Here is a 21,133-nt window from a genome sequence, read left to right on the forward strand (position 1 = left end):
AATACTACCTGTGCTTCATGCATGATGAAACCAGAGTGGGGGCAGGGAGTTCAGCAGTCTTCACATGCACCAGGGATGTTGGTATAAACCAGGACTAAGGTGTTCTCACCTCAGGTAGCAAAGTCAACATACTCTTGGAATTTAGACAGGACTGTTTGTAAGTTAGCACGATTGAAGTTGCCAGCAACTATAAAGAAACCATCCAGGTGTGTGGTTTGCAAGTCACTGAAGATCAAGTGCCAACCACTATGGTACCACGGCACCCTTCACGGGATCATTTTATCAATGAAAAAGAATTGATAAGGTTATGGCTCAGGCTTAATCTATGTGATATTCTTGCATTACCTAAACAGCACTAAAAGAATTTTGTTTTAAAAAAACACCAAGCCAAAGAAATGTGCCATACGTTTACAATAATATCGTACTTAGCATCTGGAAAAGCACATCATCAACTGTTTTAATTTTCATAAGTTGAGAGAGATGTATCATTTAAGATGCTGCAGTAAAACAGAGAGTCCATTTATTCCTGCACGAGTTAATGGCCATCTTAGTCCTCATGGAGTTACAAATTTGTTTATTAGGAAGATCCTTGCATTAAAGTTACCTTTCTGCGCAATAAGACAAAATTCTTCTTGAAGTTTAGTGAACTCCGCAAAGGAATCAGGGAACTCTGATAGCGGACTTGGTTGTATTGGATATTCTCCGATGTCAGCACATAGGTTGGGGTTGGAAGAGTGCAAGCGAAGGGGAGACATAGTAGCACCGGAGGGAACCTGCAAGTACCAACACATTAACTTTGTAACGCATTCAACATCATTTCAGCCAGAAAACAGAAATATTTAAAAAATATAATTCACTGATTTGGAATCTATTGTTCTTTTACTTATCATGGTCATTTAGGAAAACAATTAAGTTGCATTTTTTCTGGTGAGTTTTTCATCAGCGTGACTGCAGTTTATGATGACATTATTTGAGAGTCTCTGAAAATTACGCTAAGGTAGCATTTCTAATATAATTTTTGTTTCTTGGAAGTTGTCAGGCTGCAATTTCCTGATAACCTGCTGAGTTTTTCCAAAAATTTCAGTTTTTATTTGGAATTTCCCCTTCATCCCTTCCCAGGCCTATACTTTGGTCTCTTTTTTCTCAAAGAAATTTTCACTGACACACTCTCTCTTGACTTTCTAAGATTAATTCATCAGTCTGTTGTTCTAACGAGAGGACTATATTTGAATGGATTATAGAAAAAGAATCAGGAAAACAGCAGTGTAGTTCAGTTTCCTAATAACACAAAAGCACACATAGAATTCTATTGTACCCGGCAATATCAATTTAAACTCTGCCTCTATTTTCTTCATTATCTATGACCTTCTTCCCATTCCCAGCTTGTCTTCCTCACTCAACCACATTCCAATTTTCCCCTATTCAGCATACTTTGCTTTTTTCTCTCTCCATTTTCCTGATTTCATCCCGTCTTGTACACTATTGAGTGTAGCAGTTAGCACAATCGCTTTACAGCACCAGCAATTAATGACCAGGGATTGATTTTCGCCACTGACTGCAAGGAGTTTGTATTGTCTCCCCGTTATTGCCTGGGTTTCCTCTCACATTCCAAGGATGTGTGGTTAGGGTTAGGTTAGCGAGTTATGAGCGTGCTATGTTGGCGTGGATGCATAGGGACACTTGCAGGCTGCCCCCAGCAGAAGTGACACATTTCACTGTATGCTTTGATGGACAAATGACAAGTATAGCTAATCTTTATTTTTAATGCTTGATAACTTCCTGTGTGAATATCTTTAAATCTGATGGGTGTGGATGTTAAAAAACCTGATGCAAAAATAAAAATAAAATGACTGCGGATACTGGATTCTGAAATTTAAAAAAAAAAAGAGAAAAAAATCCAAATGATAATCAGAATCAGTTTCCTATCACCGAATATGTTGTGAAATTTATTACTTTGTGGCAACAATGCAGTGTGAGAGATAAAACGTTACTATAACTTACAATCAAAATAGTGCAAAAGAGGAATAGTGAGTTAGATTTTACAGACCATTCAGAAATCTGATGAGAGAAGGGAAGTTGGGGTGTTCAGACTCCTGTAGCTTCATCGAGGAGGAGATACAGGAGCCCGAACACCTACGCTCATGCTTTAGGAACAGCTGATGTAGTAACGGAAAAGGGAGCGAGTCCTGGATGGTTGAGGGACCCTGAAGATAGATGCCGCTATCTTGAGGCACTACCTTTTGAAGATATCCTCAATGCTGGATAAGATTAACTAGTAGCGGTCAGCTATCTTACTGAAGCCCAGTATGACAGACGGCTCTACTTCTACAGCTATAATTTCTGTACTGTCATAGTTTAACTCAAGAACACATGTTACACTCACCACGCCCCCCCCCCAAAAAAAAACCTAATCAGAATCCCTTGCTTTAGGCAGAGTATCTGAAACTGAGCAATGACAACAGATGCTGGTCTTGCCTATAAACTATTCATTAGAAAACTGTGCACCATGACAATTCATTTTGCCTGCTGCTTATGCTATCTCAGCTACCCTGGGAACCAGGAGATAAAAGTAGCACATTCTTCCATGCATTGGAAAACAGAAAAGTGCCAAAATCCTTAAATCAGGAATAAGGCAGACAGTTAAAGATCTGAACAGTGTCATCAGTAGTCAGCCCATAACGTGAACATTCATTGAACTGATATGTAAATGTATTGGTAGTATGAATTAAATGTTATTTAATTTATACCTAAAGGAGATAACATAACACAAGAGACTGCCATGAGAACAAGCAGGGACGCAAGTCTAGAATGAGGCACAGTGGTCCTTACTCAGTAACGGATTGGATACAGCCATTATCTATTAGGTCAAAGTTTTAACTACTTGTAATTTAAAGCAATGAAATGTTTTCTCAATTTCTTTGAATTCATCTGCTTCAAAATTATGCTCCCTGTACAAAATATGCTGCTCATTACTGCTATTAGATGAAGAGGCATATTCTTTATTTAACTAGGGGTGCCAGCCTTCCTGTATTTTACAGGACTTTACATATTTGAAAGGAAAGAAGTCAATGCCTTATGGCAGTGGTAAGAAAACCAATTTTTCCTTAAAACTAACGCGGCCAAGCCTGGGAATCCCCAGGTCCACCATAATTGCTTAAACAAAACAGGGCTGTTGTAATTGTGGGAAGCACCACTATGTTTGTTGCAATTGAAGACCCGAGGTAAGAACTCCAGTCCCTTGTTAATTTGCCCTGTCCTTGGGACCCATTCTTAACAATTTGGTGGCCTGGTATCAGAAACAGGAAAATGACAAATCCTATGTTCTAATTCATTTCTCACCTTCAGCTTATTTGGTATCATTTCATATATGGGTTATAGTGCACTGTTTGGTCCACCGAGTCTAGATTGCTTCCAGAGTTATATTATACAGACCCCACAACAATCTCCGCAATCTTCCCCCAATTGCTGGACTACAATATTGGCAAACCTACATTCAACAGACTGGACATCCAAGAGGAGTGCCTCGTCTGCAGTAAGTGGGATAAGGGAGGTGCACGCTGAAAGGGGACACTGCTATCAGAGCAGGCAATCACAAACAGATGAGACTGGTTTCTAACGACAGAAATTGTGGGAAGTGCAGATTGTCTGTAAGCAAATCCTGTCAATACTTCTAGAGGCAAGTAGGGGCAGCTTTACAATACTGAACTGAATAAATCCCTTCACAATTCATTTCAACTATAGATGTGTGGGACCACAAAGATTACATTGGATTACCTAAAACCTGTAGCACAAAACAGGCCATTTAATCCAATTCTACCGTTGGATTAAGAACCACGAAGAACCAAGTGCTCTATTTAAGAACCATTTGAGTCTCCTGTCATAAGACTGCACAATGTTCAGTTTCACTTGTAACTCCTTGATGGAGTAATTCATGCCTGTGTGCAATGCAGTCTAAACAATATGCTGGTGTGGACTAATAAATGACAAGTACTATGGAAATGCCAGTCAATTATAAGTGCCAAGAAAATGATGCCTAACAACCCAACCTTACCATTACCATTGCTGACTGTCCCACCATCGACATTCTGAGAGTCATCATTGCCATGAAACTTAACTGGACTGACCTCATTAGTGCTGTGGATTCAAAGGCAGTTAGAGGCTGAACTCGTGATACATTGCCTGATATTGTGAAATATTTCCACTATCTACAAGGCATGTAGAAGCAAAAGGGAATGCTCCACATTTTTCAGGTGAAAGGAATTTTAACATCCATGACAAAACAGCCTACTTGACTGGCATCCCAGAAAATACCTTAAACGTTCAATCCTGCCAGCATGGTATGGGGTGACTGAAATGTGTGCCACTTACTCTGGCTACTCTGACAACACGTTCCAAACCCATGACCAGAACTGTAAGTACGGACAAGATCAGGTTTATTGGCGAACAGTTGCTTATAGATTTCTCACCAAACCCAACAATACCCTAACTTGGATTTATACGGTCAGTCCCTCAACATCATAGACTAAATCCTGGAATTCCCCACACCATGGTGGGAGGATGTTCACTAGAAGGGTTGTAATGTTTCCAGAAGGGTACGCACCACCACTTTCTCAAGTGTAATTAGGAATGAGAAATACTGTAAATGCCAGCCTTGCCAATAACACTCAAATCCCAAGAAATCATAATAAAAATGTTGTAGCCAAAAATGTATGCAGACCTCCAAGCATGGCTTAAACACAAGTGTAGAATTACTTCTGTATTTTTCAATTATATCCACCTAGAATTAAACCCCACCATTTGGATTGTTGGTTTTCACCTCTATCTCAACCAAGACTTGCACTTCCATGTCCTAAGCAACATCCCTATTATTCCTTTGTACTTATTGTATTGAATCTCATCTACCAATTGCTTTCCCATTTGCAAGTTTAACCATGTCCTTGTGTAACAATCTTCCTCATATTGATACCATCTCTGAATTTGGAATGAGCTCCAAATTTAGACATAGTGTAACCGATTCCCAAGTCAGACTGTTACAACTCATTATGGAATCCACAGTGATCCTTCTGTAACACAATCATCCACCTTTTTCCACTGTGTATAGCTACTGTTCACTCCCATTATCCACTTCCTGCCTTGAAACCAACAATCCATTTTGTCACGTCTTCAACTCTGCAGTCTCTTACCTTATTCATTAGTTTATTATTGGGTACCTTACTAAAAACCTTTTAACAATCTAGATTAACTACATCTACTGCATTATCACTATCTTGTCCACCAGGATCCACTTCAACAATGTCAAGTGTTGTTCAAGCAAACTTTTCCTTTTTTGTTGACTAATCATTAATGTATATTGTTTCTCCATGTAGTCTTCTATTGCCTACTTTACAGTGGATTCCATTACTTTTCCTAACATCAATGTTAAGCTATTGTTATAACTCTGATAAATGTTTCAACACTTTTCTTAAATATAGGCACTACATCAGCTATCTGGCAAAACATCTTTTCTAAAAGAATTATTAAAAATGTGTAGGAATGCCTATTACATTGTTTCTAAATTAATCTATGGTATCCATCCAGATTAAATGGTTTTATCCTCGGTTTGATTAATTTATATAAGATATTTATTTCTTCTGCTAATGCACATATCTAGAGTCATCCCATCCAATATCCACCTGTTCTACCTCCAGGCTAAGTACTGAAGCGAAATAATGATATTTCTGCACTGCCCTGTCACAATCTGTGGTCAAGTCTCCTTGATGCCAAACCAACCATCGATTGCAGGGAGTGTGAGAGATCGGCCAAGAAAGTTGGCAAAAATCTGATTACATAAATCAATTATTGCATCTGCAGATCAGTTTGTTGTCTGGATCTCTTTCCAATACCCTTACAAAATGAATGTCTTATATTGTGCAAAATTCTTAGACACTAAGACGCCTAAGACGTTTGCACAGTACTGTAGCAATTTTATATACCGCACTGTACTACTGCCGCAAAAAAAAACAAATTTCATGACATAAGTAAGTGATGATAAACCTGATTCTGATATGGGTCTCTACTGTGGACTGAGAGTGGGAAGGGGTCAGGGAGAGGGGAATGTTGGTTAGGAAAAGGGTAAGGGAGAGGGGAGAAAGCAAGGAACACTAGAAAGACATTCTGTAATGATCAATAAACCATTTGTTTGGAATCAAATGACTTTGCCTTGTGTCACAGGGCTGAGTGTGTCTACACCTTCTTCACCTCCTTCCCCCGGCACTCTTTCTGTGCCACCTGTCACATTTCCCTCCCGTGGTGTTCCACCCGCGTCTTTCCCAACATCCTTTGTTCCAACCAGATTTACAAACTCACTCTCCACTCCACATTGACAAACACAGTACTGTGCAAAAGACTTAGGCAACCTAGCTATATGTATGTGCCCAAGACTTTTGCGCAGTACTGTACTTGTGAATGGAAGTAGAACATGTCTACAAAATTTAAAAACTAACAAAAAGTGATCAACCTGAGTTTTGCTTCTCTCTGCACAGATACAACCTGACCTTCAGTGTGTTTCTAGCCTTTTCTGTTCTTATTATTTGAGAATGCTTACATTCACCTGAACATTCTAGAAGAAATGAAGCACAACTTTCAAGAATGATGCTCTGAGGAATGTGAAGGCAAGTCAGGGAGATTAGTTTCAGTGGTCAAAGTCCTGCATTACAATAACTCATTTGGATAAAAACATTTCACCAGTTATAACTATCTAAATTAATGCCCTTTCAGAATATGCACTGTGCCTCATAGATGTTGCACACAATTTTGTTAATTTAAATAATTGCCCACTTATAACAAGGAACATAAGAATAGCTACCAGTCAAACACATCTCAGACGAGGTCCTTTGAGTCAAAGTAATTTAAGAGGCTTAGTAAAATAATAAGTATAAATTGGGGACTTTATTCCTCGTTTTTTGTTCCACTATTTTTCTCTCATTTCTCACAAAGGTGGCAATTAGCATTATAAACTTCAGATACGAATATGAATGTTACCATGAGAAATACCATTTTGTAAAAAAAATAAGATTAAGATATTTTACAGATTCCCCCCATGACAGTTTGCTGGTAAGTGCCATTCCACACCAAAATGGTACAGCCCTGCACAATGACGATGCTTTGCAATACTTAGATAGATACTTTATTGATCTCAAAGGAAATTATAGTGTCACAGTAGCATTACAGGTGCACAGATATACAAATATTAAAGAGAAGTGAGAAAGAATAAAAAATAAGTTACCTCAAACAGGAGGGGGTCATCACTTGCCCAGCTATAGACTGACTCATTACAGAGCCTAACGGCCGTGGGTAAGAATCACCTCATATTGCGCTCTTTGGAGCAGCACAGTTGTCTTAGTCTATGACTAAAAGTGCTCCTCTGCTCAGCCAAGGTGGCATGCAGAGGGTGAGAAACATTGTCCAGGATTCCCAGGATTTTCCAAGGGTCCTTTGTTCTACCACACCCTCCAGTGATGGCCATTTTGACTCCTTTAACAGAGCCAGCCTTTCTAATCAGTGTATTGAGCCTGTTGGCATCACCCGTGTTGATGCCATTGCCTGGGTTAACTCCATTTTGTAAGGTGTGGTCAAAACAAACTCAACCCTTAAAGGAACTGGGAGGCAGCAAAGTCACAAGACAAGAATTTGCCAGCTACCAAAGTTGGCTAGTATTCTCAATACTTCCAAATCTCTCAAGCATTTGGAAACATTCAAAGCTTTTTTAAGGAAAATACACATTTTAACTAAAATTATTTAAAATACTTAGCTAACAATTAAAGTAAAATTAAAACAAATATAATTAATTCAGAAAAAGATTTTTAAATTACCTTGTACTTGCTCTTCTCTCTCCTGGCTGGTTCATTCCACTGATATCAATGGCCAGATTCAATCTGGCACAAACTCAGAATGCAGATTTCCCGGCAACAAACAATCTGCTGGAAGAGGTCAGGGGATCGAGTTGCACGCTCCCGCTTGCTGAGTTTCACCTCCAGATTCTAGCACCTACAGCCTCGTTTCTCCAGATTCCTCAACATTAATGCTCTGCCAGTTGATTCTATATGAAGCCCAATGTGGGAGCACATTGGCCAATAGCAGAACTAGCAAGTACACAACATTTAAACATCCCAACGTTGATGGGACTTTGGCAGCATGTTCCAACCAGCTGTTTTGGAAACTTACACTCAGTGGCCACTTTATTAGGTACAGGAGTGGAACCCAGTGTGGTCTTCAGCTGCTGTAGCCCATCCACTTCAAGGTTTGATGTGTTATACGTTCCAAGGTGCTCTTCTCCACACCACTGTTACAATGCATGGTTATTTGAGTTACGCCACCTTCCTGTCAGCTCGAACCAATCCAGATTTCTCCTCTGACCTCCCTCATTAACACAGAACTGGATGTTTTTTGTTTCTCGCACCATTCTCTGGAAGCTCCAGAAACTGTTGTGCATGAAAATCCCAGGAGATCAGCGGTTTCTGAGGTACTCACACCAACCCATCCGGGATCAACAACCATTCCACAGTCAAAGTCACTTGGATCACATTTCTTTGGCATTCTGAAGCTTGGTTTGAACAACAACTGAACCTTTTGACCATGTCTGCAATGTCTGCATTCTTTTATGCATTGAGTTCTTGTCACATGTTTAGCTGATTAGATGATTGTGTTATTGAGCAGGTGTACAGGGTACCTAATAAAATAGCAACTGATGTCACAGAGTGACAATAATTTTGGAGTTTAAAACAGATTTGACACATTAATAGGATTTGTCTGACGATAGCATTTTACCTCCTCCTGTTTATTGAACAGAAAATCATAGAATACTACAACATAGAAACATGGCCTTTGAGAGTGTTTATTAATGTGTTCAAGAGTAGTTTATTTCACCATGAATTTGCTTTGGTTCACTGCTTATTGTGGACAGTGTTGCTGACCACTGAGGAAATTAAAAGCAGACTATTGATTAGATGTTACCTTCAAAGTTCAAGTAAAATTATTATCAATATTATGTGTATGTCACCATATACGACCCTGAGATTCATTTCTCAGCAGACGTTTGCAGCAGATGCAAAGAAACACAACACAATCAATGAAAAACTGCATGCAGACGATGTGCACAAGAAAAAAGCACATCATGATAGTAAAGAAATAATTACACTGAGAACACAGAGTTGTACAGTCCTTGAAATTCAGTCCATAGATCGTGGAATAGTTGATTGCTGAGGTGAGTGAAGTTATCCACACAGATTCAGAAGCCTGAAGGTTAAACGGCAATAACTATTCTTGAACCAGGTGGAGTGGGACCCAAGGCTTCTGTACCACCTTCCCAATAGCAGCAGTGAGAAGACAGCATGGTCTGGATGGCAAGGGTCCTTGATGATGGATGCTGCTTTCTTGTGGCAACTCTCCTTGCTGATGTGCTCCTCAGTGGTGGAGAGGGTATTTCCTGTAATGTGCTGGGCTGTATTCATTACTTTTTGAAGGCCTTTTTCATTCAAGGGCACTGGTGTTTCCACACTAGGCCATGATGCAATCAGCTTGGATGCTCTCCACTGTGCATTTATAGAAGCTTGCCAAAGTTTTAGATGCCATCCTGAATCTACACAAACTTCTCAGAAGATAGAGGTGCTGCCATATGTTCTTTGCAAGGACAGATCCACTGAAATAACAATACCAAGGAATTTAAAGTAACTGACCCTCTCCACTTCCAATCCCTTATGGACCGTCGGTTTCTTCCTCCTGTAGCTGAGAGATTGTTGTTGTGGTACCATTCAACCACATTTTCTATCTCCCTTCCATGTGCCAATTCGTCACCACCTTTGATTCAGTCAACGACAGTGGCGTCATCAGCAAACCTGAATACGGAGCTGTACTCATCCTCACTGTCATAAGTGTAGGTAGAGTAGAACACTTTTTATTCTGAGCTGAAGTCAAAGTTGTTCTATACATCCTTAGAACACATCATTACAACTGACTACTATACATAAACTAACATTACAATTCACTGACAAACATATTTGCATGTGCTAAGATTTTGACACTGAAATGACTCCAAGATGAAAACAATTCCACGAACCCTGGTACTGAAAGTATTGAAGTATTTTCAAAGTATTGAAAAAATTTTGTTAGTACTGGGCAACACTGGCAATATGCATTGTAACTGGACCAGACAAATAAATGATAAAGGTAAATGAGATACCTGAAGTTGCATTTTTCCATCTTTGCTGACACTTTTTGTCCTCCATCTTCTGGTGACACGCTTATCTTTCTTTGTAATATCTATGCAATTAGCCTATGTTACACAAAGAGTTAAAGCCAAAGACAAACTTAAATTTAGCAACACGCATAAAAACCAGGATAGCATGTAATTACTTTTATTAAGAAATAAAATGCAGAATCAGATTGGCAGGATATTCCACAATGACAGAAAGAAACAAATTAATGACTGAATAACTACCGGGTTTCAGTAACGGACTCTCATTGTATTTTTTTGATTAACCAACTATAATGATGTCACTAATTGTCAATTCCCCTCACATAAAGACATGGGACATATTGAGTAGCCAATATTTAGACCCACAGCTGCTGTCTAAACTATCCCTTTCCTTACCAAGAGAACACACACCAAAAAGAAGTCAGGAAATGAGCCGAAAGCTATAATCTAATTTCAGCATCCTGATTAACAGTTAGTCAACTCAAGCTTTAGCATTTTATGACGTCACCTCAATTCCTCTCCCATTTAATTACTGACATGATATTATTACACTGTATTTAGCATTCCAAGTTTAGCTCCTTTGCAAAACCAGCTGACTTAATTCATGGTAACTAATTGATTTAAGAAAATTTTCCATGCTTTGATTAAAACAATCAAACATAAACAGCAAAGTCATGACTAAATCGTTGACCTACTAACACAGGATAAATTGCCAATTTGCAACTGATGTAGGGATCAAATACCAAATGAGTTTTAAAGTCAGCAAACTGAAACGCATTAAGGCCTCATAAAGTACAGAAATTACAGGGGATGATGGCAAATTAAGACTATGTTTGATAATGAATGTAATAGCCACTGCTTGGATAATGTTTCTGAAAACAAGTAAAGAGCACATTAACTATTACTGAGTACAAGGAGTACTTTACTTTTGTAACAGGTACACCTACTGAATAGTAATTCAAACATAATAAGAATTTTAAAACTACAAGGTACTGGAAACAAAATAAAAACAGAAATTTTCAGCATTTACTGTCTTTAATAAAAATAACTTAAGCCAGGATTAATTTATACAAATATTATTCAAAAATATTGAATGTACTTAGCTCCCTGAAGATTATACAAGCTCAAGGTTTCCTTAATTTTTCAAGTGTTGTGTTATTCTTACCTTTGTGTCATTAAATCATTATTGAAGTAAGTGTGAGTATTGAACCATACCTGCATGTCAGTGAAATTTGGAGCTGACTGTGTCCTTTGTAGAATTTCTAGATTTTGTAATAGTTTGCTGAGTTCCACCAGACTTGATTGGCAATGTGCAAGGTCTAGATCAACCAAAATAAGTGAAACATTCTTAATATATTCATTATCAGATACAAGATAATAGATTACTACTTCATCGTGTTTTACCAAATACCTTTTGAACATTTATTCATCTCTTCAGATTCCAGCAACCATGCTGCAACTTTGGTTTGACTGTTGCTATAGGAAGTAGGTAGGCTTGTACTGCATGGAATGGAGGGCTGCCGTGTGAAATTGTTCTGCTGGGGCTAGCAGGGACAAAAAGATACCAAGAGGCATAAAATTAGCATATATTCATCACGAAAAAGAGGGGACAAGAACTTTAAATGATAAATCTAAAGACATTGATCCAAAATGGATTATTGCAGAAAGGTGCAAATTACTCCTCTCAGATTGGAAGTACTCTACTCAAATTCATGTTGTAATACTTATACAGAAAACCTTCTGTATTACACTCATTATTCCCATCAAAAACAATTTCTAGTGATATTGTAATTTCTTTAGGTCTGGAGAATTAAAGTTATAATTTAAAAAATCAGAATATATTTTTTAATTGATGACCAAGATGATAACATGAGATGTTAAGAGCATGTTCTGTTGTATTTTGTAATGGTAGCAAAAGTAAAATCAGTAAAATAACTGTAAAAATATGAAAAAATGTACAATTTTTAGAAATCTTGCCCTAAATAACTAATAGCTTAGCACTGTACATGAAGAAATTCATGAATGAGTTCAGCTATTAAAGTTCAAAGTAACATTATTATGAAAGTACATAGATGTCACCATATGCAACCCTGAGATTCATTTACTTGTGGGCATACTCAATAAATCCACAATAGAATAATAACCATTACAGAATCAATGAATGATCTGACCAGCTTGAGAATGGTCTTTCATTGATTCTGTTATGGCTACTGTTCTATTAGCCGCCAATCCAGTGTTGGTCTTTTATTATTCTTTCTTTTCTTTAACTGGGTTCTATCAGCTTTCTTGCTTTGTGGCTACCTGTGAGCAAGCAAATCTCAAGGCTGTATAACTTATACAATCTTTGTTAATAAATTAATCTTGAATCTTCTATTATAACGTTTAAGCGAGATAGATTGACAAACGAGAAAATCTGCAGATGCTTGTAATCTGAGCAACACACACAAAATGCTGGAGGAACTCAGCAGGCCAGGCAGCATCTATGGAAAAGAGTACAGTGGATATTTCAGGTTGAAACCCTTCGGCAGGACTGGAGAAAAAAACCTGAGAAGTAGATTTGAAAGGTGGGGGAAGGGGGAGAGAGAGAAACACCAGGCAATAGGTGAAACTTGGAGGAGGAGGGATGAAACAAAGAGCCTGGTAGTTGATTCGTGAAAGAGACAGAAGGCCAAGGAAGAAAGAAGGGGGAGGGAGGAGGAGCACCAGAGGGAGGCCACATCGATTTCTCAAACTTCCAGTAATGCCTCCACCTCTCCCCCCACTTCACCATTTCTCATCCCCTTTTCCCTCTCTCATGTTATCTTTTTGCCCACCCATCACCTCCCTCTGTACTTTTCGACTGTACTTTTTTCCATAAATGCTGCCTGGCCTGCTGAGTTCCTCCAGCATTTTGTGTAGACTGAGAAAAACCTTTGTACCATTGAATCTTTATGTCTACATACAGACCATTTGGTGGCATCAAACTCGATATAATTCAATTCTTACACAGATATATCTTTGTTCAAAAAATTTAAAAACCTAATACTTAGCAACGTCACAAGCAATTTATAGATATTTGGGAAACATTTTTAGGGATGGCTAAGTCTCCTATAGGCAACTCTGTGCAAGCTGCACAGTGTATACTATCGGATGAAATGCTGTTTATCAGATTGCCTTAGCACTTCCACTTAACGTATTAACAGTGGAGGAAATCCATACTTTGTGACTTGATGGATTTTCTATAAGGCTTTCTATTAAAATTCAGTGTGCCTCGCTCACTTGTGCATTTATGTCGGGAGTGAGAGGATTTACTTCAAAGCAAAGCAGGGACTACAATATGGGGGCTAAAAATTAAATCATGTCACTGGGAAGAAGATTAATCTGCCTGTTTCCCATGGACAGTATTCTGACTGGTCGCTCCGCCATCAGGTATGGAGGCACCAATGCCCAGGATCGTGAGAGGCTTCAGCGGGCTGTAGATTCAGGCATTCCCATCTTTGGCACCAGCCTCCCCACTATTGAGGAGATCTTCCTAAAGAAGGCAGTATCCATCATTAAGGACCCTCATAATCCTGGACATGACTCTTCTCATTACTACCACGTCAGAAAGGAGGTTCAGAAGCCTGAAGACCCAAATTCAGCGAGCTAGTATCAGCTTCTTCCCCTCAGCCATGGGATTTCTGAATGGTCCATGAACACCAACTCACTATTCCTCATTTGCACGATTTACTTACTTCTATTGTAACTTACAGTAATTTGTTATGCCTGCACTGTAATGTTGCCACAAGACAACAACTTTTATGACTTAATAAACCTGATTCTAGATTATGTGGTTTCCCCTAGGAGGAGTAGGTACAGACTTGACGGGCTGAATAGGCTGCTATGCCATATGGAGTCATGAAGGGATTTGGATGCTCTACTTTAGTAAAACAAAACAAACTAAGAGCTGTCCTCACTATGGAAGTTAAATCTCTAAAAGTATAGAATAGAGTTTCCCAGATATTGCCAGATATATTTCTACATCAGGTATGATTTGCTCTTATGGGAAGGGAAAAAAATCTACTTGAGGTCAACAGTTTTCTAAGATTTCTAAAAAGAGACATGATGATACGGTTAGTCCTTCATTTTGTTTTGAAAGGGGATTCATGTTTAAATGAAGGGCTGCTGAGATTCACAACATGCAGTATAACAGCTCCTCAAGATATTCTTTACAACACATCAGTTAGGGGAAAAATTGGTGGATAATTACTGAGAAAACTCAAAATCCATACTGTCTCATTACTGTAAATCAATTAGTTCTTAAAAACTTCCAGGATCACAATTAGACTCAAGTAGGGACCACACGTGAACTTCTCAACAACAATGCTTCTATTCTTTTTCACTTGGGAAATGAAGTCAATCAGTGAAAATTAATATGCAATAGTTTAATGCCACTTCAATTAAAAATACATTTTTTTGGTTTTGCATACATTAACATAGCAGTGACAGATGGAACTAACATCTGACACTGGATTTCAGCATGTACAAAAGTCTATCAAAATTGGTTCACTCTTTTAGTTTTCAGCTAATTTGCTGTTCATCAGTTCCACCGTCCCTTGTCAGTGTTAACTTAACAGGTTTTAGCTGGAGTGACAACAGGCAAAAAAAAACCTGGCCAGGGTTCCTGCTTTTGATTGCAATTGCTTAGCAAGTTCAAATGCAGATGTTGGGTGAATGTAGGATCAGGCCTGAGGTTCTAATAACTGTCAGTGTTCACAGGCATCAATGTTTAGTCCAGGTACTAACAAGTGATACCGATAGAAAAATCCACAAATTACCTCACTGGAAAGTAGAGATGAGAGGCTTTGGAGTTGGAGAGAAGCCAAAATTAAACTGCTGATTGTTAAGTCTACAGCAATTAAATTCCACATAGGTTACATTAAACTACATTTATAAATTTTATCTTATCTAGTTTAGAAGTGGCTGGGTGAGCTGTTATCTGTCCTTGGAAATCCACTTGCAAACGTTACGACACCACACGAGGAGACATCATCAGTGTGCTGTTCACTTGTGATTGGAGAACAACTCAACCCACCCATCAACTACCCAGGCTACACATTTTCCTAGTTTTGAAGTGTTCCAGTTATAAATACATGCTGTTGTCATCTTCTGTAATACAAAACGGCCATTTCTCCACTCTACTAATTTGTGCCTATGGAAAATTATATCACTATTCTGATAATGTTGCTGTCAATAGACATTGGCAAATCTTATACTGCATATAAAAATACTTTTGATTTAAAAACAAAATATCTGGTAAATAAAACTTAAGTCCCTGCCATTGTCTCTTATGGTTAAAAAACTATTTAATTTACCTCACCAACAATCTTTTATTTTGAAAAGTAGGTGGTATATTAAAAACATTTTGTTTCCAAAAACTGCATAAACATCTAAACAGAAATCTTATGTTCAAATAATTTATCCTTCTAATAGCTTTCTGTATCTGTTTGTCAGATACATTCATTTACAAATGCTGCAGAGTGTAAAACAAAATTTCTTATTAACTGATTCAGATTTACATGAATAGAAAAGAAAGCTGTTTATTTAAAATTAAGTGGCAATTCCTTCCAAATTATACTCGTTTAACAATCAGATGTAAAATTTAATTGTAAAGGTGCCTCAAAACAGATCAGTGCTGAGATTTAGTTAATGTGTAGGGCAAATTAAAAATAATAACTGAAAATAAGGAATGACAAGTAAAATTATGCAAACAATCAAGTACAATGTAAGTAGGTTGTTATGGCAATCATTCAGATCTGATACACATACTGATATCAGCTTTATCTTATCTGAACAAGTGGGAAACAATTTCTCACAAGCTTCACAGCTGAAGCTACACAAAATAGTTATATCTAAATTGAACTAATAACTTTATTTCACATTTTATGGAAAATAAAATCAACCCAGATGTTACATACCTTTACATCTAATACAGCAGTAGTTAGAGCTGGTGAGAGATCAGGTTTTGGTGATGCAGGGAAGACATGAAAATTGGCATCCCTGGGTGAGCGCACAATTTCATTCTGACGGTACAAACGATGATGACGCAATTTTGTTACCCAAGCGTCAAACACTTCCTGAGATTTTACCTGCACGTAGAAAAAAGTGTAAGTGTTCCTTTCATAAATCTACACTCTGTCAAGTTTTCTTCGCTTTCTGTATCTGCATACTTTTAAATGATAAGCAGGTTTACTTACATTCTGCATCTACAAACCTTTAGATGATATATGTGTTCTTCTGTGTCTAGGTCTATCCGCTGTGTTTTCTTTTTGATTGACATGACACTCAACCCAACATCAATACTTCCGTGAAGTTTGCCTTTCTGAATCTAACAGACAATATTGAAAAGTGAACGAAGTACAAAATGTTGGCTAGTAAAAAAAAAACTTGAGGATCTAAAACAAATGCGAATGTAGAGCAAATGAATATGAATACATACTGTAGAAAATTCCAGCAAATTCCCTCACTTTACTATGGAAGCCTGCTTAATACCTGCAATCATATCTTGTCTGAAAAAGAAGTCTTTAACATTTCCTGGTATCAGTTCCACAATGAAAGGTGGTGACCTGAAACTCTGACGCAATGAAAGGATGATTTCTATTATAGATGGTATACAAGTTATGATACTAAATAGTGTCAGATCACAGTGGGAATTATGCCATTAAGTACACACTGCATGAGGCACACAGTTCCTAAATCTGGTTTCATTAAGGACAAATGAAATTAAATTCAGAAGCAAAGTATAATGTCCTGCTGAAATAAAATTGCACCTTTGGTGCCAGAAGCTAATGGTGAATTCTCCCAATATATCTAAATTATATTTGTCATATTATGAGATAACATACTTGCAAATAATATTATCCACTTAATTTCCATATACAGTTTCTATAATATTTTCACCCGTGTTTCATAACCTTTTGTTGGAATAAAATTAAAATTAAGCAACAGAAAATATGCAAAAACATGCCACTATTTTTTGAAATGTTTACAATGCAGGAGCACAGTGTAAAGTATAATGACCAAGTTCATTAGCATTACTCTCTGGGGATGAGAGTGAAGCCTGTGGGAAATTGAGCTGAATCGTTACAGACACACTCATCAACCAGACCCCTAATTAATCTCATGGGCACTTGTGCGATTCTTTATCCTAATCTTTAAAAATTTCCACCTGTCAGGGCACGGAGCACAGATATATCTACCTGAATTACTCTGTGCTTGTTATCTGATTGTATTGGTAACCTTCCATTCTATTGTAATGTTGTTCCATTTCATATACCAGGAAGCTATCTTTGAAGGGTTCCTCAGCCAATTCTGTTTAACCTCCTAAACCTCTCCAGTGTACTCAGAAAAGGCTACTCGAAATATTCAGCAGATCAGTCTCTGTTAAGTGACTTCCTAAAATGAGCTGACATTTAACCTTCGGTGAAGGTTTTACTATCATCTCCTTCCAGGAGTGGAACCTCAATTATTCCCTTTCAACACTGCTTTAGTGCAGCTTTTTGATTAAAGGTAAATCCAATCCCTTTCTTCCTTTTAGAGTTCCTTCTATTTAAAAAGAACATTTGTTCCTCATGGAACTTATTCATGCACACAAATGCATACTATATGTCCTAGTTTTCTTTAAAAAGACTGAAGTTTACTACAACTACAAAGAAAACCTTGGCAGTTTCCCTAAGACCTTATTTCCATCTTATTTTGTAACATAAACCCATTATTTGCTTTTCTCCTCTCTGCTGTGCAAATATACCCAAAGAGACATGATCAACATCTGGATTTCTCTTCTCTATAATAACACCATAAGACATAGGAACAGAATTAAGCCATTTGGCCCATCAAGACTGCTCCACCATTCAATCACGGCTGATCCTTTTTTTCTCCTCCTCAACCCCAGTTCCCAGCCTTCTCCCTGTAACCTTTGATATCATGTCCAATCAAGAACCTATCAATCTCTGCCTTAAATACACCCAATGACTTGGCTTCCACAGCTGCATGTAGCAACAAGTTCCATAAATTCACCACCCTACGGCTAAAGAAACTTCTCTGCACCTCTGTTTTGAAAGGGTGCCCCTCTATCCTGAGGCTGTGCCCTCTTGTCCCAGACTCTCCCACCATGGGAAACATCTCTTCCATATCTACTTGGTCTAGGCCTTTCAAATTTGAAAGGTTTCAATGAGATCTCCCCTCATCCTTCTGAATTCCAGTGAGTACAGACCCAGAGAGCAATCAAATATTCCTCGTATGATAACCCTTTCATTCCTGGAATCAAGCTTGTGAACCTCCTCTGGACCCTCTCCAATGCCAACACATCTTTTCTAAGATGAGGGGCCCAAAGCTGTTCACAATACTCAAAGTGAGGCCTCACCAGTGCCTTATAAAGCCTGGCATCACATCCTTGCTCTTGTATTCTAGACCTCTTGAAATGAACGCTAACAAGGCATTTGCCTTCCTCACCACCAACTCAATCTGCAAGTTAACCTTCAGGGTGTACTGCACAAGGACTCCCAAGTCCCTCTACATCTCAGATTCCTGGATTTTCTCCCCACTTAGAAAATAGTCCGCACATTTATTTCTACTACCAAAGTGCACGACCATGCATCTTCCAACATTGTATTTCATTTGCCACTTTCTTGCCCATTCTCCTAATCTGTCTAAGTCCCTCTGCATTCTACCTGTTTCCTCAACACTACCTGCCCCTCCACCAATCTTTGTATCATCTGCAAATGTGGCAACAAACCCATCTATTTCATCATCTAAATCATTTATATACAGCCAACACCGACCTCTGCAGAACACTGGCAGCCAACCAGAAAAGGATCCTTCTATTCCCACTTTTTGCCTCCTACCAATCAGCCAATGCTCTAACCATGTTAGTAGCTTTCCTGTATTACCAAAGGCACTTAACTTGGTAAGCAGCCTCATGTGTGGCACCTTGTCAAAGGCTTTCAGAAAGTCCAAATACACAACATCCACTGCATCCCCTTTATCTATCCTACTTGTAATCTCTTCAAAGAGTTCCAACAGGTTCATTAGGCAGGATTTTCCCTGAAGGAAACCATGCTGACTTTGTCCTATCTTGTCCTGTGTCACCAAGCACTCATCACCTCATCTTTTACAACTGACTCTAACATCTTCCCAACCACTGAGGTCAGGCTAACTGGTCTATAACTTCCTTTCTGCTGCCCTCATTCTTTCTTAAAGAGTAATGTTTGCAATTTTCCCATCCTCTGGCACCATGCCAGAATCCAATGATTTTTGAAAGATCATTTCTAACGCCACCACAATCTCTAACGATACCTCTTTCAGAATCCTAGGGTGCAGTTCCTCCGGTCCAGGTGACTTACTTAGGTCTATCAACTTTTTGAGCACCTTCTCTCTTGTACCAGTAACTGCACGCACTTCACACACTACAACAGCAGGCATACTGGCAGTGTCTTCCACAGCGAAGACTGATGCAAAATACTCATTTAGTTCAGGAGCCATCTCCTTGTCCCCCGTTATTATTTCTCCTGCCTCATTTTCTAGCGGTCCTATATCCACTCTCATTTCACTTTTATTTTTAACATACTTGAAAAAACATTTACTATCCACTGATATTATTTGCTAGCTTGCTTTCATATTTCATCTTTTCCTTTTTAATGATTTTTTAGTTGCTCTCTGTAGGTTTTAAAAACTCTCTAATCCTCTATCTTCCTACTAATTTTTGCTTTGTTGTATGCTCTTTCTTTTGCTTTTACATAGCTTTGTACTATTTTACTATTTGAGTATTTCTTCATTTTTGGAATACACATGTCCTGCACCTTCCTCATTTTTCCCAGAAATGCATGGCATTGCTGCTCTGCTGACATCCCTGCCAGCAGCTCCTTCCAATTTACTGTGACCAACTCGCCTGTTATACCACTGTAATTTCCTTTCCTCCACTGAAATATTCCTCAATTCCTTCCTTCTAGTTAATGGTGCTTTGGAAATGGAGAAGTACTATGCTAATGATCCACCAAAATAAGACAAGAATTTGTCATTATAAACATCCCATGGTTCAGCAGTGAAAGTGTGTGTGTGTGTGTGTGTGTGTGTGTGTGTGTGTGTGTGTGTGTGTGTGTGAGAGAGAGAGAGAGAGAGATACACACACACACACACACACACACACACACACACACACATTTGTTTGTTTGAGTTACTGTGTGTGATACATGATGCACCATGGTCCAGAGGAATATTGTTTCATTTGTTTGCAGATATGTATAGTGAAATGATAGTAAACTTGAACTTAAAATGTTTTCATAAAAGTTTCAATGTAAATCTGAATGGTTAACTATACAGTAAAGGTTTACAGTTGAAAAAAGAACAGATAATGAGTTGATGTTTCAGGTCCTGCACTCTGTCAGATGTTCAGGTACAGGATCTTGGGCTTGAAATGTTAACTGTGTCTTTTTCTCCCCCCACAGCTGCTGCCAGACCTGCTGTATGTTAAAACGTTCTGATTTTATTTCAGATCCCCAGCATTCACAGTTCCTGTTCTATTTATTGCTGAGATTGCTTTCAATTCATACTCACGTCAATCGGTGTCTTAGAATATTTCAGCATTCCACTTTCAAGGACAAAGAAACGCTGTAACAAGATAAATTTTGATTAATGGATAAATATACGGACTTGCTCAGTCTGTCAGGTATAAATATCCATCTCAAGCCACGGCAACTCCTCTTCATTTCGGCACATTACAGTCCTCAAGATTTAGCAACGCATTTAAAATGTCACATAACCAGTTTTAGAAGTTTCTATTAGGATCAAAATAAGCTTTCAGCAGTGCTGACAGAAGTTTAGTAACGTGCAGTTCGAACTTCCTCTAATGAAGTTGTCTAACCTGCTGAGTAATTCCATCATGCCTCA

At 38.3% G+C, this 21,133-nt stretch overlaps 1 protein-coding gene across 5 annotated transcripts in view; it reads right to left on the bottom strand.

Annotated features, from left to right (window-relative positions):
* osbpl6 (oxysterol binding protein-like 6) overlaps nt 1–21,133 on the bottom strand; it is a 168,459-nt gene that overhangs the window by 65,102 nt on the left and 82,224 nt on the right. For all 5 annotated transcript variants that reach the window (XM_072261786.1, XM_072261788.1, XM_072261784.1 and 2 more), the window contains 7 exons: nt 20,801–20,854; nt 16,464–16,577; nt 16,168–16,338; nt 11,643–11,775; nt 11,447–11,550; nt 10,217–10,309; nt 605–773 (listed from right to left, as the gene is read on the bottom strand). In XM_072261786.1, the coding sequence (XP_072117887.1) occupies nt 605–773; nt 10,217–10,309; nt 11,447–11,550; nt 11,643–11,775; nt 16,168–16,338; nt 16,464–16,577; nt 20,801–20,854 (838 nt within the window). The remainder of the gene's footprint in view (nt 1–604; nt 774–10,216; nt 10,310–11,446; nt 11,551–11,642; nt 11,776–16,167; nt 16,339–16,463; nt 16,578–20,800; nt 20,855–21,133) is intronic.

Source organism: Mobula birostris, chromosome 6 (genome assembly GCF_030028105.1).
Source record: "Mobula birostris isolate sMobBir1 chromosome 6, sMobBir1.hap1, whole genome shotgun sequence".
Lineage (NCBI taxonomy): Eukaryota > Metazoa > Chordata > Chondrichthyes > Myliobatiformes > Myliobatidae > Mobula > Mobula birostris.